This window comes from Canis lupus, chromosome 5 (assembly GCF_048164855.1).
Source record: "Canis lupus baileyi chromosome 5, mCanLup2.hap1, whole genome shotgun sequence".
NCBI classification, from domain to species: Eukaryota; Metazoa; Chordata; class Mammalia; order Carnivora; family Canidae; genus Canis; species Canis lupus.
Genome location: NC_132842.1, coordinates 35,530,717 through 35,550,756, shown reverse-complemented (window position 1 = coordinate 35,550,756; position 20,040 = coordinate 35,530,717). Strand labels below are relative to the sequence as shown.

General features: G+C 39.6%; 1 protein-coding gene and 1 long non-coding RNA gene across 5 annotated transcripts in view; both read right to left on the bottom strand.

Annotated features, from left to right (window-relative positions):
• UBE2D2 (ubiquitin conjugating enzyme E2 D2) overlaps positions 1-20,040 on the bottom strand; it is a 55,507-nt gene that overhangs the window by 9,131 nt on the left and 26,336 nt on the right. The window contains exons 2-3 of one of the 4 annotated variants that reach the window (XM_072826074.1): positions 12,405-12,543; positions 6,474-6,537 (exon numbers count right to left, since the gene is read on the bottom strand). In XM_072826074.1, coding sequence (XP_072682175.1) covers position 6,474 — 1 coding nt within the window. In that variant the 5' untranslated portion in view covers positions 6,475-6,537; positions 12,405-12,543. Of the gene's footprint in view, positions 1-3,095; positions 3,206-5,051; positions 5,071-6,473; positions 6,538-12,404; positions 12,544-20,040 lie in introns of those variants that run through there. The other 3 variants (XM_072826072.1, XM_072826073.1, XM_072826075.1) reach the window with 3 other exon arrangements.
• LOC140633479 (uncharacterized) lies at positions 3,470-5,012 on the bottom strand. Its single transcript, XR_012031083.1, has 2 exons — positions 3,680-5,012; positions 3,470-3,585 (listed from the first exon to the last, which is right to left on the bottom strand). It is a non-coding gene; the product is annotated as an uncharacterized lncRNA (long non-coding RNA).

Below are 20,040 nucleotides of genomic sequence, written 5' to 3'. Positions count from 1 at the left end.
CTGCTACACTGGTTAAATATAATACCTACTGGAATCACTGACTTAGGTCTCCCTCTGGAACTCTTCTACACTCCTAGATGTCCTTGTGGAAGTATAAAAAAGAAGGGAAGAAGGTAGTGGGAGAATATCTAATCCTGACTCAAATTATAATGGTTTGGTTAGCAGTTGAAGAGTCATTAGATGAAAAAAAAAAAACAAAAAATCACTACAGGTTCTAAGTAGAAATAACTCTCCAGGGGTTCCTGGGTGGCTCAGTGGTTGAGCATCTGCCTTTGGCACAGGAGGTGATCCCGGGGTCCTGAGATTGAATCCCACATTGGGCTCCCTGCAGGGAGCCTGCTTCTCCCTCTGCCTATGCCTCTCTCTGTGTCTCTCACAAATAAGAAAATAAAATCTAGAAAGAGAAAGAAAGAAAAGAAAGAAAAGAAAGAAAAGAAAGAAAGAAAGAAAGAAAGAAAGAAAGAGAAAGAGAGAAAAAAAAGAAAGAACGTACTCTCTAGAAATAGTGGGCAAAATATTTGGCCATAAGCAAAAAATATTGTTGTATTTTATAGGAACATCTATATTTCAAAAACCTTTCATTTAAGAATCAATCTTAGGAGTGCCTGGGTGGCTCAGCTGATTAAGCTTCCACCTAAGCTCAGGTCATGATCTCAGGGTCCTGGGATTGAGCCCGCAGTGGGATCCCTGCTCAGTGGAGAGTCTGTTTCTGCCTCTCCTCCTGCTTGTGCTCTCTCAACTCTCTCCTTCTTAAATAAATAAATCTTTAAAAAAAAAATCAATCTTAGAAGCTGTTAAAAATAAAAACTTGTCGTAATGAATGAAAAAGTACTGATAGTTCCAAAACCAGCAAAACAAACAAAAACTCCCATTACCACCCTCGTTTGACACTGAAAGCTGAATTACAGAAACTAAAAGCTACAACCTTTTTTATGAGAGTTTAAATGTAAAGTTCACAGCTCAATGATAACTCTTTAGGATACTCAAAGATGAAGCGTTAAGGCTAAAAGAGAACAAGAATATTTGTTATAGTTTGAGAATGAATCTCAAGAGACCTACATATGAATTCAAGTTCAGATCTCCAGAGAGTCCAATTCACCAAGATTTCAAAACAAAAGAAAATGAAGCAGGTTATATGACCAATAAATCTTTGGCTTACATTTCCTTTCAGGATCTATATACTTCTTCCTGCTTACCAGATCCTTGCAGAAAAATGGGAAAAAATTTAATGGCACATTAAAATCTGGATATCAAAAAATAAAGCACTGTATTATTAAGTTCATTATCAAATATATATTATCTTATTTTTTATTTCTTGATTTAAAAGATGCTTTTAAAAATTATTTTATTTATTTATTCATGAGAGAGAGAGAGAGAGAGAGGCAGAGATACAGGCAGAGGGAGAAGCAGGCTCCATGCAGGAAGCCCGACGTGGGACTCGATCCCGGGTCTCCAGGATTACACCCTGGGTTGAAGGCAGGTGCTAAACCACTGAGCCATCCAGGCTGCCCTAAAAGATTTTATTTATCCATTCATGGGAGACATGGAGAGAGAGGCAGACATAAGCAGAGGGAGAAGCAGGCTCCCTGCGGGAAGCCTGATGTGGGACTTGATCCCAGGACCCCAGGATCACAACCTGCACCAAAGGCAGATGCTCAACCACTGAGTCAAGTAGGCGCCCTCTTCTTTTTATTAATCTCTATACCCAATGTGGGGCTTGAACTCTCAACCCCGAGATCAAGACTTGCATACTGGGGATGCCTGGGTGGCTCAGTGGTTGAGCATCTGTCTTCGGCTCAGGTTTTAAAAATACTAACTCTCCTTTATCTCCTAGCCTTCCTATTTAAGTATCTTGACTCACCTACTACTAAACTTTCAACAGTACCTACCTTCTAAGGGAATAAGGAAAATCTCCTTAGGAACAGTTAACTTCCTTACACTTGATCATCTAGATAGTCTTTGCTGATACTATACTTAAAACTTTAGGGAGTGTTTAAGAATAGTTGAGATAGGGATCCCTGGGTGGCGCAGCGGTTTGGCGCCTGCCTTTGGCCCAGGGCGCGATCCTGGAGACCCGGGATCGAATCCCACGTCAGGCTCCCGGTGCATGGAGCCTGCTTCTCCCTCTGCCTGTGTCTCTGCCTCTCTCTCTCTCACTGTGTGCTTATCATAAATAAATAAAAAATTAAAAAAAAAAAAGAATAGTTGAGATAAATTACTGTCAAAAAGTCTTGGTCAAGGCTTCCTGATGGATAATATAAAGTATAAACCAGAGGGTAATTGGGTAGCTAAATATTATATATTTAAAATAATATAGGGGTACTTGGCTGGCTCAGTTGGTAGGGTATGCAAGTCTTTTTTTTTCTAAAAAACAGCTATAGAGAGATAATCCATATACTATATAAGTCACAATGAAAACGTACAATTCAGTGATGTTTAGGACAGTCAGAGTTGAGCAACCATCACCACAATTTTAGAAATTTTCATCACCCCCCCAAAGAAACCCCGTATCCATATGCAGTTACTCCACATTGCACCCAAATCTTTAGTTCTATGCAACCATTATCTACCTCTGTCTCTATGGATTTATTCTGGATATTTCATATAAATGGAACCATACAATATGTGGCCTTTTTTTTTTTTAATTTTTATTTATTTATGATAGTCACAGAGAGAGAGAGAGGCGCAGAGACACAGGCAGAGGGAGAAGCAGGCTCCATGCACCGGGAGCCCGATGTGGGATTCGATCCCAGGTCTCCAGGATCGTGCCCTGGGCCAAAGGCAGGCGCCAAACCGCTGCGCCACCCAGGGATCCCTATGTGGCCTTTTATATCTGGCTTCTCTTACTTGGTATCTTTTTTTTTCTTTTTAAAAGATTTTATTTATTTATTCTTGAGAGATAGAGAGAGAGAGAGGCAGAGACATAGGTAGAGGGAGAAGAAGAATCCTTGCAGGGAACCCGAAGCAGGACTCCATCCCTGGACCTGGGATCACGCCCTGAGCTGAACATAGACCCTCAACCACTGAACCATCTAGGCGGCCCACTTAGCATCTTTTTAAGGCTCATCTATGCTGTAGTATACATCAGTACTCACCTTCTTTTTATTGACATATAATATTCCATTGTATGGACATACATTCAATTTATCCCTTCATTAGATGGTGGGCATTTGGATTGTTTTCACATCTTGGCTATTACAGTTGCTGTTTCTATGAACATTAATGCAGAAGTTTTTACATGGACATATTTTCATTTTTCTTGGATATATACCTACAAGTGAACTCACTGGGTCATATGATAACTCAAAGTTTAACTTTTTGAGAAACCACTAATTTTCTGAATTGGTTGTACTATTTTACATTACTGTCAGCAATGTACAAGATTCCAATTTCTCCACAACCTCATCAACACTTGATTTTTTTATTCCAGCCATCCTAGAAGGCATAAAGTGGTATCTCATTATGGATATGATCTACATTTTCTTGATGACTAATGATACCAAGCATCTTCTCCATGTGTTTACTGGCCAACTGTACATCTTCTTTTTTTTTTTTTTTTTTTCTGTACATCTTCTTTAGCAGATCCTTTATTAAAAACAAAAATGGGTTATTTATCTTTTTATTGTTGAATTATAGTTTTTAAAATGTTTTGAATAAATTTCCTTATCCAAGAGCTGACCTCCACAATTTTCTCCTTTTGTTGTCTCCTCACTTTCTTGATGATCTCATTTACAGCACCTAAATCAAACTTCATTAAAATGTAAAACCTATTTTTTTTTTTTGTATTGCTTATGCTTTGGGGGCAGTTTTACTTAACTCTCAAGGATAACAACTTTTCTGAGAAAGGAATGCGATATACCAACTATGTGAAGCAAAGGCAAATTACTTCAGTACACTGAAGAGAACTTCAAAAATGGTCTATTCCCTAGACTTCGACCACTTTTTTGTTTTTTTTTTTTACTTCAACCACTTTTAATGAAAGATCAGCCACTCTCAACTTCGAGGAATTTAACTAAAATAAAACCACTTTTGGGATCCCTGGGTGGTGCAGTGGTTTAGCACCTGACTTTGGCCCAGGGCGCGATCCTGGAGACCCGGGATCGAATCCCACATCGGGTTCCCAGTGCATGGAGCCTACTTCTCCCTCTGCCTATGTCTCTGCCTCTCTCTCTGTGTGTGACTATCATAAATAAATAAAAATTAAAAAAATAATAATTTGTTAAAATAAAACCACTTTTTCAATTAAAAGACTACAGTGATACAGGTGGACTGTATGATACCATAAATGACAAAACTAAAATCAGAAAACTTGAGAGTGAGGGGCACCTGGGGCTCAGTTAAGCATCTGCCTTCCATTCAGGTCATGATCTCAGGGTCCTGAGATTGAGCCCCAAGTTGGGGAGGGGGGGGTCCTCTGCTCAGTGGGGAGTCTGCTTCTCCTTCTTCTCTGCCTCTTCTGCCTCTACCGTTCCCGCTTATGCATTCATTCTCTAATGAATAAATAACATCTTAAAAAAAAAAAAAAAAAAAGCTTGAGCATCAGCCAACTTTGGAAACCACGAGTCCCTCACTAGATTCTTCTCTAAAATAGTTTACAATTTCTACTCTACTCGCCTAAAAGAACTATTGTGAGGCTTAAACGAGACAATGTGTATTTAATTGGCCTATCCTGTTTGATATCAAATACTATAGCTACTCATATTGGATAAATCTGGATAATGGCACTTTTCATCACATGTACTTAGTTTTATAATTTATACCATCTATCTGTTTTATATGTAATGGAATCCCTGCAAAAGGACCTTACTTTGATTCTTTTTAAAAATATTTTTTATTTAGGGGATCAGCGGTTTGGCGCCTGCCTTGGCCCAGGGCATGATCCTGGAGACCCGGGATTGAGTCCCACATCGGGCTCCCGGTGCATGGAGCCTGCTTCTCCCTCTGCCTGTGTCTCTGCCTCTCTCTCTCTCTCTCTCTGTGTGTGACTATCATAAATTAAAAAAAAAAATTTTTATTTAAATTCAATTTAGTGGGATGCCTGGGTGACTCACTGGTTGGGCGTCTGTCTTCTGTTCAGGGCATGATCCTGGAGTTCCGGGATCAAGTCACACACATCCGGCTCCCTGCATGGAGCCTGCTTCTCCCTCTGTCTATGTCTTTGCCGCTCTCTGTCTCTCATGAATAAATAAATAAATAAATTCAATTTAGTTAAATACAGTGTGTTGTTAGTCAGGGGTAGAATTTAGGGATTATTCATCAGTTGCATATAGCACTCAGTGCTCATTACATCAAGTGCCCTCCTTAATGCCCATCATCCAATTACTACCCTTTCCCACCAACAACTCTGTATGTTTCCTATAGAGTTAAGAGTCTCTTATGGTTAGCCTCCCTGTTTGAATCTTATTTTTCCTTCTTTTTCCCCTTGCTTTATTCTTAAGTTTGGCTAACCAAAACCAACATTCTTAAGCACAATCAGGAAAAAATGTTAAACACAAGTATAACCTCTTATTTATTGTCTTAACGTATATACTTTTCTTACAAAATTGTTTCCAAGTATGTTTTTTTCCTATTTGCTAAATATTACACATTTTTTGTGTGAATTAGTTTTGTGTCATAAAGCACAGTCTAGTTCAAAAAATCCTTCTTTTATTTATTTATTTTTAAAAAAGATTTTATTTATTTATTCATGAGACATACACAGAGAGAGAGAGAGAGACAGACAGACACAGGCAGAGGGAGAAGCAGGCTCCATGCAGGGAACCTGATGTGGGACTCAATCCCAGGTCTCCAGGATCAGGCCCTGGGCTGATGGCGGCGCTAAACCGCTGAGCCACCCAGGCTGCCCCAAAAATCCTTCTTTTAAAAGAGGCTAGAAGATGGTATAAGGAGGAAAAACTGTTGAGACAAAGTGAAACAAAAACACATTATTATCCAACATGTGTGATAAGGCCTAGTAAATTATTTTATAGAGGATTAAGCAGATAAATTGGACATTAGAAATAAACTTACCTAAAAAAAAAAGAGAGAGAGAGAGAAGAAATAAACTACCTGTCTTCACAAACATGAACCAGTGGAAGGAAACACACACGCAAAAATCTCTCCCTATTATCCCCTATCATACTGAGTATTATTTTACTTAAAAGACAGTAGCTACTTGTAAGTAAAACCTCAAATATTTTACCCCAGTAAAATACCCAGAAGGGTTGAAGGATACTTAGGAAGGGGCTGGAAAAACTACACAGACAATATCTGGTAGAAAAGGTCCAAAAGGTTCTAAATGAATACTATAAATGGGATATATACAGAACTGTATCTTTCATGGAAAAGTAAGGGTAAACACTGCATTTTCCCTACAGCATAATTGTCTTTTCATGCAAAAAATAATCTTAAGAGAGAAATGTTCATCAGTCCTAGAGTTTCCCAGACGCAGATGGTTATGCAGTTTTACTCCATCATTCCTTTTAAATACTTACTATCATCTCCAACAGGACCTGCTGAACACTGAGCTGGGGGGTCCCGTGCCAGGTCATTCAATTCCTTAAGAAAACAGAAAGAAAGGAAATATATTCAACATAAATGTAACTTTTACCAATTAATAAAATTTTCACTCATATGAATATTGTCTAACCCATTAGTAAAGCTTTTTAAGGAACACTGTTTCAAAGTCAGAGAGGGAGAGATTTCTTCAAGTAAAACTTAAAAAAAAAAAAAAAAAAAGAGGAAAGAAAAATTTATTAAAAAAAAAAAAATGTATTCCTGAACTGAAACCAAGAATCAGATGCTTAAATGACTGAGCCACCCAGGTGACCCAGTATTTTAGATTCTTTAATGCAAATGTATGTTTAAAAAGTGGATCATTTTTGCTTTGTTTAGAGTTTAGTAGATAACTATAAGGAAAATAAACATGTATTACATACTAAAGAGCTACAAACATGGTTTTAAAGTAAAAAGTTTATTAGTTTTCATATTAGTTTTCAAAAAAGTTGACTTTCAGGGGATCCCTGGGTGGCTCAGAGGTTTAGCACCTGCCTTTGGCCCAGGGCGTGATCCTGGAGTCCTGGGATCGAGTCCCACTTCGGGCTCCCTGCGTGGAGCCTGCTTCTCCCTCCTCCTGTGTCTCTGCCTCTCTCTCTCTCTCTCTCTGTCTCTCTTCCCCCCCATGTCTATCATAAATAAATAAATAGATAGATAGATAGATAGATAGATCTTTAAAAAAAGAAGTTGACCTTCAAGGCCAATTTTTATTTTTTTAATTTTTATTTTATTTTATTTTTTTATTTATGATAGTCACAGAGAGAGAGAGAGAGAGAGAGAGGCAGGCAGAGGGAGAAGCAGGCTCCATGCACCGGGAGCCCGACGTGGGATTCGATCCCGGGTCTCCAGGACCGCGCCCTGGGCCAAAGGCAGGCGCCAAACCGCTGCGCCACCCAGGGATCCCAATTTTTTTTAATTTTTTAAAAAGATTTTATTTATTTATTCATGACACACACACACACACACACACACACACACACACACACAGGCAGAGACACAGGCAGAAGGAGAAGCAGGCTCCACACAGGGAACCTGACACGGGACTCGATCCCGGGTCTCCAGGATCACACCCCGGGCTGAAGGCAGCGCTAAACCACTCAGCCACCGGGGCTGCCCAAGGGCCAATTTTTATACCATTAAACTATTAGGTTAGTTGTGGAAGTCATCAATATTTGAAATATATGAGACCATCTGACAATATTTTGATATGTTTTCAGGTGATATGGACTATCAGGGTTCCAAAGGTAGTTGAAAAAAATTTAAAAAGGATAGATTGAAAAGGCTGGGGGGATCCCTGGGTGGCTCAGCGGCTTAGCGCCTGCCTTTGGCCTGGGGCATGATCCTGGAGTCCCGTGTTGGGCTCCTTGCATGGAGCCTGCTTCTCCCTCTGCCTGTGTCTCTGCCTCTCTCTGTCTCTCATAAATAAATAAATAAAATCTTAAAAATAAAAAAAGAAAGAAAAGGAAAGAATCCTACCAAAATTAAAAAAAAAAAAAAAAGGCTGGATATATTAAAAAGGCTGAAGTAGGGACACCTGGGTGGTTCAGTAGTTAAGCATCTGCCTTCGGCTCAGGCGTGATCATAAAGTTCCAGGATTGAATCCTACATCGGGCTCCCTGCATGGAGCCTGTGTCTCTCCCCTCTGCCTATGTCTCTGCCTCTCTGTGTCTCTCATGAATAAATAAAATCTTAAAAATAAAAAATAAAAAGGCTGAGGTAATAAAGTCCACCATAAAATTTTGTAATCAGAAACAGATCTACCTGTAATAATGCTCTACAACCAGATGCCAGCTTCTTAGTCACTTTAACATTAAGAGCCCACAAACTTGAGATTTGTTACTGGGTGGGAATTCCTGAAGAAACCATAAGGCAGCAAATCATATCCTATTCCTTTTCCTCTTGGCTTGGTATTGGAGATTTAAAACAAGGGTAGTTTTAGGGGGATCCCTGGGTGGCTCAGCGGTTTAGCGCCTGCCTTCCACCCACGGCGTGATCCTGGAGACCTGGAATCAAGTCCCATATTGGGTTCCCTACATGGAGCCTGCTTCTCCCTCTGCTTGTGTCTCTGCCTCTCTCTCTCTCTCTCTCTCATGAATACATAAATAAAATATTTGGGGGGAAAACAGGGCAGTTTCAGATTATGTTTTTAATTTAAAAAGTTTTTTTTAAGTAATAGCCACATCCAATGTGGGGCTCAATCTCACGAGCCTGAGATCAAGAGTAGTGTACTCTACCAACTAGCCAGCTAGGTACCTCAGATTATATCTTTAAATAGCAGTAAAATCTGGTATTTTAAAAGTACAATAAAAAGTATTCACAGCCCATGGGGTGCCTAGGTGGTTCAGTCAGTTAAGCATCTGGCCCTCAATTTTGGCTCAGGTCATGATCTCAGAGCTGTAAAATCGAGCCTCTGCATTGGGCTCTGTGCTGGGCATGGAGCCTGCTTAAGATTCTCCCTCTGCAAAAAAAAAAAAAAAAAAAAAAAAAAAAATTCTCCCTCTGCTTCTCCCTGCCCCCTCTCTCTCTCTAAAAATAACAACAAAACACTATTCAAAGCCCAGAAATAAACTCATGCTTATATGGTTAATTAATCTATAACAAAGAAGGCAAGGACATACAATGAAGAAAAGACAGTCTCTTCAATAAATGGAAAACTTAAAAAAAAATAAATAAATAAATAAATGGAAAACTTGGCAGCTACATGCAAAAGAATTAAACTGGATCCCTTTCTTTCTTTCTTTTTTTTTTTAACTGGATCCCTTTCTTACACTATACACAAAAAGAAACTCAAAATGGATTAGAGACTTAAAAATATAAGATCTGAAACCATAAAACTCCTAAAAGAAAACAGAGGCAGTATATTCCTGGACATTTGTCATAGCAGTATTTTTTGGGATCTGTATCCTCAGGCAAGGACAACAAAAGCAAAAATAAACAATTGGGACTATATCAAACTAAAAAGTGAAGGAAACCATCAACAACAAAAAGGGCAACCTATTGAATAGAAGAAGATATCTGCAAATGACTGATCTGATATGGGGTTAACATCCAAAATATATAAAGAATTCATACAACTCAACACCAATCCCCTCACAGTGTGATTAAAAAATGGGCAGAGGACCTGAACAGATATTTTCCCAACGAAGATATATAAATGGCCAATAGGCACATGGTAAGATGCTCAACATCACTTATGATGGAAAAGCAAATCAAAACCACAATGAGCTATCACCTCGCATCTGTCAGAATGGCTACTATCAAAAACACAAGACAAATAAGTGCTAGTGAGGATGCAGAGAAAAGGGAATCCTTGTGCACTGCTGGTAGGAATATAAATTGATGCAGCCACTAAGAAAAATAGTATAGAGGTTCTTGAAAAATTAATAGAAATATATGATCTGATAAATTTGGATTAAAATAAAACAGCTATTAAAAGTTGTAACCACCTAGAGGGTAATCAAATAGTGAAAACCCAGTTAGACTGAATAAATATAGAAGTTACACACAATTTGATGTTTTTGTATTAGGATGAAACTGAAATTCAATCTTAAATTTTTTTTTAAAGATTTTATTCATTTATTCATGACAGAGAGAGAGTGAGAGGCAGAGACACAGGCAGAGGGAGAAGCAGGCTCCATGCAGGGAGCCTGACGTGGGACTTGATCCCGGGTCTCCAGGATCACACCCCAGGCTGAAGGGGGTACTAAACCGCTGGGCCACCGGGGCTGCCCTTCAATCTTAAATTTTAATAAAGGCACTGATCTAGACAGATCACTTACTTTTGGCAGAAGAAATAACCTATCAAGTAGTTTTTTTTTTTTTTTTTTTTTTTAAGATTTTTATTTTTACTTGAGAAAGAGCGAGCACATGCACAGGCAGGGACAGAGGTGGGGGGCAAAGGGAGAAGGAGAAGCAGGCTCCCCCCTGAGCAGGGAAGAACCTGACACGGGGCTCAATCCCAGGACACTGGGATCATGACCCAAGCCAAAGGTAGACACTTAACCAACTGAGTCACCCAGGTACCGTGTATCAGGCAGTTTTTCGTTTAACATTTGGGTTTCTATCTTTAATTTCTTTGACTTTTTATTCTAAAAGAAACAATGTACAAATTCATCTTATATATAACACAGCAAAATTATACATTATTGGGAATGAGACTAGGGATAAGACAAAACCAAAACTCAAGGAATTTGTTTACTGAAAACCTTCTTTTCTGCAGAAAGAGCAATAGAAAAATGAAGCATGTTTAGAAATTTAGGAAAAAGTGGGAGGAGGAAACTTTGACAGTTCAGGTAGAAAATACACAATTTTTTTCTTTTTTTAAATTTTTAAGTAGGCTCCATGCCCAACTGGAGGCCTGAACTCATGATCCTGAGATTAAGAGTCGCTTGCTCCAGTGACTGCGCCAGCCACACACCCCAATAATACTTCATTTCCAAAAAGATTTTATATTCTAACTTTCCTTGAAATCTAAAAAATAGTAAAGAATTTCTTTATTTTAGAGAAGTGGGAAGAGGCAGGGGGAAAGGAAGATAGAGTCAGTCTAAGCAGACTCCACATAGAGCACAGAGCCCAAGCTGGGGCTCAACCCCATGACCTAAGCAGAAACCAAGAGTCAGTTAACTGACTGCTACCCAGGTACCCCCTGAAATCTAAAAAATATTAAAATGAAGGTCTTATTATAGGAGCAAACTACAGATTTTACTGGAGTACTCAATTTAAAAAATTATTTGATGCTATATACTCCCCTTATTTCTAGTTATATAACAGAACTAATATTTCTAAAGATCAAAGGTTATAAATAATTTTGATTCTCTGTTACTTTCCTATTTTTCATCTTAGTTCAAACAGCCCCATAACCTAATACCAGTTAATTTAATTATTTTAAGGTTTAATTCTCTATGATTTAAGATTTAACCGGGCAGCCCAGGTGGCTCGGTGGTTTGGCGCCACCTTCAGCCTAGGGGTGTTCCTGGAGACCCAGAATCGAGTCCCAAGTCGGGCTCCTTGCATGGAGCCTGCTTCTCCCTTTTCCTGTATCTCTGCCTCTTTCTGTGTCTCTCATGAATAAATAAATAAAATCTTAAAAAAAAAAAAGATTTAACCTATTTCTTTGACAGAGCACAAGCAGAGGGAGCTGCAGAGGGAGAGGGAGAAGCAAACTCCCCACTGAGCAGGGAGCTGGATGCTGGTCTCGATTCCAGGACCTTGGGATTATGACCTGAGCCGAAGGTAGATGCTTTACCAACAGAGCCACCCAAGTACCCCTGTATGCATTTTTAAAAAGACTTTTGTTATTTATTTATCTGAGAGACAGAGAAGAGAACTCATGCACACACGACCAGGAGGAGAAGGCAGAGGGAGAGAGAGAAGTAGATTCCCGGCTGAGCTGGGGATCTTGACATAGGACCCAATCCCAGGACCAAGAAATCATGATCTGAGCGGAAGGCAGACGCTTAACCATCTGAGCCATAAATCTTCTTTTATCCTAATTATCACCAGCAAAGATCTTTGATTTGTATAGCAGTATATTTAGAATTCTTAAAACTTGACTTTGGAGCCATTTTTCTAAGAAATTAACTGTAACCTTTCATTTTCCCATCTTGTTCCTTTCACCTTATGCCACAGAGTAAAGACCAAAATGGTGAAACAAATCTCTGTTCCATGCCATCTGTATTTTGCTTCATAAAAGTGTTAAGATTTGGGAAAAGGTTGCTTAAAAATAACTAACAGAAATATTAACTTTAACCAACTAAGTCTAACTTGATTACTTGCAAGTGAAAAGAAAATCTACATCTCCCTTCCAAGACCCCATCCCCTCAAAGAGTTATGAAGGTTCCTTTTTGCTCTAGTACTGTAAGCAGAAATACCTGAGGCTTTCAGAGGTTTTACTGTTCTGTTTTATTTAATAGTGATTCATTTTAAATCCTCTGGAAAATAGATATTCTTCAGGAATAATGTAAGGCACTGTTGTTATCCCTGCATATCTCTTCATTGGAAATCATATTCCTAAAACAAAAAAAAGATAGTAGTAGGAAATGTAGTTAAAAATCCATAGAAGGGGGCAGCCCCGGTGGTGCAGCGGTTTGGCGCTGCCTGCAACCCAGGGTGTGATCCTAGAGACTAAGGATCGAGTCCCACGTCAGGCTCCCTGCACGGAGCCTGCTTCTTCTCCCTCTGCCTGTTTCTCTGCCTGTCTCTCTCTCTGAATGAATAAATAAATCTTTAAAAAAAAAAAAAATCCATAGAATGGCATCTGGGTGGCTCACTTGGTTAAGCATCTTTGGCTCAGGTAGGCTCCTGGCTCAGGGGAGAATCTGCTTCTCCCTCCTCTCTGCCTCCCCCTGCTGCTCATGCTGTCTCAAACGAATAAATAAAATATATATTTTGGGGGGCAGCCCCGGTGGCGCAGCGGTTTGGCGCCGCCTGCAGCCTGGGCTGTGATCCTGGAGACCTGGGATCGAGTCCCACGTCAGGCTCCCAGCATGGAGCCCGCTTCTCCCTCTGCCTGTGTCTCTGCCTCTCTCTGTGTCTATGAATAAATAAATAAAATCTTTAAAAAATATATATTTTTAAAGGATAAGAGAAGGTTTAAGCACAGATTATGATTCAAAAAATTGTAATTTCAAAGTCAGAAGAGATCACCCAGACCAATTCCCAATTTTATAAGAAAACAAGACAGAGAGTATCTAACCCAAGAAAAATATATTAGTAATTAGGAGAGTAAGGAAGTGATGTTCTATAATACCATGCTTCTTTAGTTTGGATCTAAAATATTTGAAATGTGTAAGTTAAAATGTCTGAGAATTTCTGTGTTGCCCAGGAAATTAACCTGAAGCTCCTTTAAGATGATTGCAATGCAAAGAAAGAACACCTAGACCAGTTCTCAAAAATGAGGTCTTGGCACAGCAGGAGCATCACAAGAAACTTGGCTCCCCAACCAGACCTACTGAATCAGAAATTCTGGAATATATTCTATCATGTGTGTTTTAACAAGCCCCCCCTCCCCGCCACAAAATTATGATGCACACTAAATCTTGATTACCTTTATGTTTGATGAATTAAGCAAAGAGACAAAAGAGCAAGGCTAGAAAACTCAGTAACAACAAGATGGGAAGGAGAGGTAACGTGCAAAATGATAGCACAAAATGAAGAATCAAGAAAGGGATTTGAGACTTAGAAAGACAAGGTGTGTTCCATTTTTAAACACATTGAAGGGAAGCCGTCATCACTATAGTACTGCATTCTCCCTACCCAACTCTTGTCTTACCAGCAGAGTTCCAACAGAAATGTTAATTTAACTTTTAGTACCTACTTTTACGTCCAGCATAATGGTTGAAGCTAATTTTTAAAAAAATACTTTATTTATTTATTTGACAGAAAGAGAAAGAACACAAGCAGGGGAAGTGGCAGGCAGAGGGAAAGGGAGAAGCAGGCTCTGGCTGCCGGAGGAGCAGCAAGTTTGATATGGGACTCGATCCCAGGACCCTGGGATCATGACCTGAGCCAAAGGCAGACACTTAACTGAATAAGCCACCCAGGCACCCAGTTGAAACTAATATTTCAAAATAATTAGAAACAATTAACATGCATGTGTTCTTGTTCTCTCTCAAATCTTAAAAAAAAAAAAAAGTCATATGTGTACAGATTAAGCTAGCCAATCACCTTTAACGTTTTTTAAATTACACAGTTTTAAAGCTTTGGAGATATTATTGAGGCACCTGGGTGGCTCAGTCTGTTAAGCACACTTTTTTTTTTTTAATTTGTTTATTGGATAGACACTGAGCATGCTTGAGTTGGGGGAGGGGCAGAGGAAGAGAGAAGAGAGAGGAAGCAGACTCCCTGCTGGGCAGGAAGCCAGACATGGGGCTCCATCCCAGGGCCCCAGGATCATGACCTGAGGTGAAGGTAGACACTCAACTGACTGAGCCACCCAGGCACCCCAAGCACAAAACTCTTGATTTCAGTTCAGGGTCATGGGATGGAGCCCTGCACACTCTCTATTAAATAAATAAATCTGGGCAGCCCTGGTGGCTCAGCAGTTTAGCGCCGCCTACAGCCTAGGGCGTGATCCTGGAGACCCAGGAGTCCCACGTCGGGCTCCCTGTGTGGAGCCTGTTTCTCCCTCTGCCTGTCTCTGTGTGTGTGTCTCTCATGAATAAATAAATAAATAAAATCTAAAATAAATAAATAAATCTTAAAAAAATTGGGAGATATCAACTCATAGTTAGATGAGTTTAAAAGAGAAATATGTAATTTCTGACAATATCAAATTATAAAATCTCAAATTATCTGATCTGATAGACTTAATTCCCTTGGCACTGTAAAATGTTACTGATGCTGCCTTCTACTATAAAGACCATTTTTAAAAAGATTTTATTTATTTATTTATTTTATTTATTTATTTATTTTATGAGATACACAGATAGAGAGGCAGACACAGGCAGAGGGAGAAGCAGGTTCCCCACAGAGAGCCTGATGTGGAACTTGATCCCAGGACCCCAGAATCATGCCCTGAGCCGAAGGCAGATGCTCAACTACTGAGCCCTCATGTTCAATTTTTCATCCTTAACTATCAAAAGTTAACTTCCATATACCCTCACCTTTACTCCTTTTTTTAAAATAAAGATTTTATTTATTCATGAGAGACAGAGAGAGAGAGGCAAAGACACAGGCAGAGGGAGAAGCAGGCTCCCCGTGGGAAGCCCGATGTGGGACTCGATCCCGGATCCCGGGATCACGTCCCAAGCCAAAGACAGATGCTCAACCAATGAGCCACCCAGGGGTCCCCACTTTAATCCTTAATTATAAATTCTTTGAGTGAGAGACAAGATATATTCTTTACTCCATTTACCAGAGACTGGAATATAAGAGGCACTCAAATGCCTGAATGAATGGATGAATGCCTAACACTGTACAAGCAGAATCACCTGTAAATGGGAAGATAAACAAAAGCACATAAACTTCCTAGAGGAAGTCTATTTGGCTTAGTCACTGATAATGTCAGGAGATAGTCCACAGTGATACATATAAAATATATTAATTTAATTACTGAACTTGAATAGAAGAGGTTTGGGTGTTTTTTACAAGATTTTATTTATTTGAGAGAGAGGAAGAGCACACACGTGTGCACATGAAGGGAAACAGAGGGAGAGAGAGAAGTAGACTCCCCGCTGAGCAGGGAGTCAGGCACCAAGCTCTTTCCCAGGACCCTGAGACTGTGACCTGAGCTGACAATTAACCAACTGAGCCACTCAGGCATCCCTAGAACAGGGATTTTTGGGTGAGACTGGATGATACCAAAGAACAAGCAGTTTCTTTGAGCTCTTCAGCAGCAACTACTTAGAAATATTCTGTTATAATTGAATATTCTTTGTTCATTACTGAAGATCAAGAACTTTTCCTAGACTTTATTTTACCTCTATAAACTACCATTTACTCATTTCAAAACTTGGGGAAAAAAATTTCAACCAGTCCAAGATCCTAGAAACATTCTACTACATTGTCAGTCTATAGAAAGACTGATTTACCTGGACAAATTCATCATTTTGAACTCTCTGGGTTAGTGTTGGAGAACTTGTGAAACAGAAACTGACTATGCTTTGGGATTGCACTTGCATCCTAGTTCATATTCATCTGTGTGATTATTTAATACCACTCAACATTAAATGAAAAATAAGGATTTGGCCTCCAGCTCTCCACAATGCCTGGTCTATGGGAAGCGCCCACAAAGTGTCTGTTGAAGAATGGTTACAATTACACAGAGTAAGTGTAAGTAGCTGGAGAAAGACAACAGGATCTTTCTTTGTAAGATACTTAAAAAAAAAAAAAAAAGCACAACTGTTCTAGAAGACTACTTAGGTAATAGGTAGAGGAGACAAAAATATCAAGTAGGCACATATGGTACCAAAAGCAAAACAGGCAAACAGCTATTCCTTGTTAATAACTCCTAGAGCTGAGAAGCAGTGATAGCTAGGTTGTCAGGGCAGGTTAGACTCTATACGGGGTACCTATCAGGGTTTGAAATTCCCTCTCCTTTCAATTATTGAAGTAGTGGTCATGCTCTTCAATACTCTATCTCCAAAATGAGGGTGGCACATAGCCAGGTGGATGGTAAGAGTGTATGAGCTAGGGATCCCTGGGTGGCGCAGCGGTTAGCGCCTGCCTTTGGCCCGGGGCGCGATCCTGGAGACCCGGGATCGAATCCCACATCGGGCTCCAGGTGCATGGAGCCTGCTTCTCCCTCTGCCTATGTCTCTGCCTCTCTCTCTCTTTCTGTGTGACTATCATAAATAAATAAAAATTAAAAAAAAAAAAAAGAGTGTATGAGCTAGACAGCTGGTGGAACACCTATGCCAAAAGATTCCACCACTCACTAAGCTTCCAAGAAAATACTGAAATGTCAGGAAAAGCTCCTTTCCTAGCATTCAGGTAACCAGAATCTTGTACAACCCACTAGCTGATTCCACCTCAACTGACAACTATGTAGCAAACTAGAAACTTAAAGAACTTATTTTGTCTAAGGTCACCACCACACTCTTGCATAAAAATAATCATGTACCAAAGTCCCATGCTACAGAAAATAGGGAAATGAATTGATATTAATATAATTATCTTGGTGTATTTCTGTGCTAATTCCAGTTGCAGGACAATGGGAACTTCAAGAAGAGGTAAAAATGACATCTTATGTCCAATTATATCCTGTAAAACTATGTTCCACCCTCTAAAAAAACCTGCATGTATTATTTTTAATAAGTAGCATATGGTTAAGTTTTGGTTTTCTGATGTTTTGAAATATATATAAACTGTTAACTTAGAACAATAAATCCTTGAAATTTAAAAGTAACTCTTCTCAGGATGCCTGGGTGGCTCAGTGGTTGAGCTCCAGCCTTTGACTCGGGGCATGATCCCGGGGCCCGGGATTGAGTCTCACATCAGGCTCCTCTGGAGAGCCTGCTTCTCCCCCTGCCTGTGTTGTGTCTCTGCCTCTTTCTCTCTCTGTCCCCCATGAATAAATAAATAAAATCTTAAAAAATAAAAAAAAAGTAACACTTCTCATAGACTTTAATCTTCAATCCCAAAGCACAGTTTTTTCCCTTTCACAAGTTCTCCAATACTAATCCAGGGAGTTCAATGGTGAATTTGTCCAGTTAAATCAGTCTTTCTATAGACTGACATTCTCTGACATAAAATAGGTGACCAAAGAAAACTAAACTCTTATATTTTACTATGCTAGAAGACTGGCTACGCATTTGCAAAGCTATCTCATATAATCATCAAGGCACAGAAAATACAGTTCACTAAAAACAACAACAACAATAAATAATGCCCAAACCAAATCTCAAGCCTGGGATTGTATTTTAGAACAATGATTCAAAATATCAACAGAAAAAGATTTTTGTCTCTCTCTGGAATGGTCCAACCTTCAAAACTAGATACCAGACAGTATTAACAAAAGTGTGAATAGGTATATCTGAAGAAATGTCTTTTCAAAATTACATTTTATGTAAGCTTAAGAGATAGGAGATCTTTGTCTACACTGAAATCACTTGAGGTACCATCTAAATCAAGTATCTTCTTACACAGTAATAGAGGCATTTATTAGTGTCTTGGGGGAAGAAAAAAATGAATAGTTTGTTTTCCTATGATGAAATTCACACTCTAAAAGAATTTCTACTTCATCAGCAGCATGAGTTGGGAAAAGGCCAGACAAAATTCAAGTCTATAGTTAGGCTGGGGAAAGGTCTGGGTCCAATGAATATTACCTGTTTTAAAAACATTTTATACTTCCTGATATTAAGGACAAATCATTAAGTCTCATAGGCAGTTTTTGGTTTTTTTTTTTTTTTTCATAGGCAGTTTTTAATATGGCAAATCTGACCAATTAACCTGCAGGGAATGTTTAACCTATATAATCATTACGGTGGTGCTACTTGAGGATTCTCAGAGCATTTTTGAGATTAAGAGGAGGTAGCAAGGAAAGCAGTAGTTCTTTGAGTGGACAACAGGAAAAGTATGAAAACATTATGAATTAAGTAAAAAGAAAAGAAAAAAGAAAAAGGACAGCCTAGTCAACTTTAACTTGTTGGTTTTTTTTCTTCAAAGTTTTTTTTTTTTTTTTTTTTTTAAAGAGGAAAACTCTTTTTTTTTTTTTTTAAACTTTTATTTATTTATGATAGGCACACAGTGAGAGAGAGAGAGAGAGGCATAGACACAGGCAGAGGGAGAAGCAGGCTCCATGCACTGGGAGCCCGACATGGGATTCGATCCCGGATATCCAGGATCGCGCCCTGGGCCAAAGGCAGGCGCCAAACCGCTGCGCCACCCAGGGATCCCTCTTCAAAGTTTTTATTTAAATTCTAGTTAGGGTCACCTGGGTAGTTCAGGGGTTGCGCTTCTCCTTTTCTTTTTTTTTTTTTTTTTTTAAGATTTTATTTATTTATACATGAGAGAGAGAGAGAGAGAGAGGCAGAGACATAGGCAGAGGGAGAAGCAGGCTCCCCATAGGGAGCCCGAAGTGGGACTCAATCCTGGACCTCTGGAATCAAGCCCTGGGCCGAAGGCGGGCACTAAACCACTGAGCCACCCAAGGATCCCTGAGCTTCTACCTTTGGCTCAGGTTGTGATCCCAGAGTTCCACATCAGGTTCTCTGCAGGGAGCCTGCTTCTCCTTCTGCTATGTCTCTGCTTCTCTCTCTGTCTCTCATGAATAAATAAATAAAATCTAAAAAAAAAAATTCTAGTTAGTTAGGACATCCCTGTGGCTCAGTCAGTTGGGCCTGGGACTCCACTCTAGCTCAGGTCATAATCTTAGGGTCATTAAATCAAGTCCCTTGGGACCCCTGGGTGGCTCAGCGGTTGAGCATCTGCCTTTGGCTCAGGGCGTGATCCTGGTCCAAGGATCGAGTCCCACATAGGGCCTCCTGCAGGGAGCCTACTTCTCCCTCTGTCTATGTCTCTGTCTCTCTCTCTGTTTTTCATGAATAAATTAAATCAGAAAGAAAGAAAGAAAGAAAGAAAGAAAGAAAGAAAGAAAGAAAGAAAGAAAGAAAGAAAGAAAGAAAGAAAGAAAGAAGCCCCTTTTGGGCTTTGCACTCAGCAGGGAGTCGGCTGGAGATTCTCTCTCCCATTCCTTCCACTCTCTCTCTCTAAAATAAATAAATAAATATTTAAAAAATACTAGTTAATATACAGTATAATATTAATATCAGGTGCAGCCTCAAGTTTCTTTTTTTTTTTAATTTTTATTTATTTATGATAGTCACAGAGAGAGAGAGAGAGAGAGAGAGGCAGAGACATAGGCAGAGGGAGAAGCAGGCTCCATGCACCGGGAGCCTGATGTGGGATTCGATCCCGGGTCTCCAGGATCGCGCCCTGGGCCAAAGGCAGGCGCCAAACCGCTGCGCCACCCAGGGATCCCTCAAGTTTCTTAATATACACGTGATATCAAGAGCATGAGCTAAGTGAGAGTTTTGGTAGGAACAAATCTGGCAGTATGAAATTCCT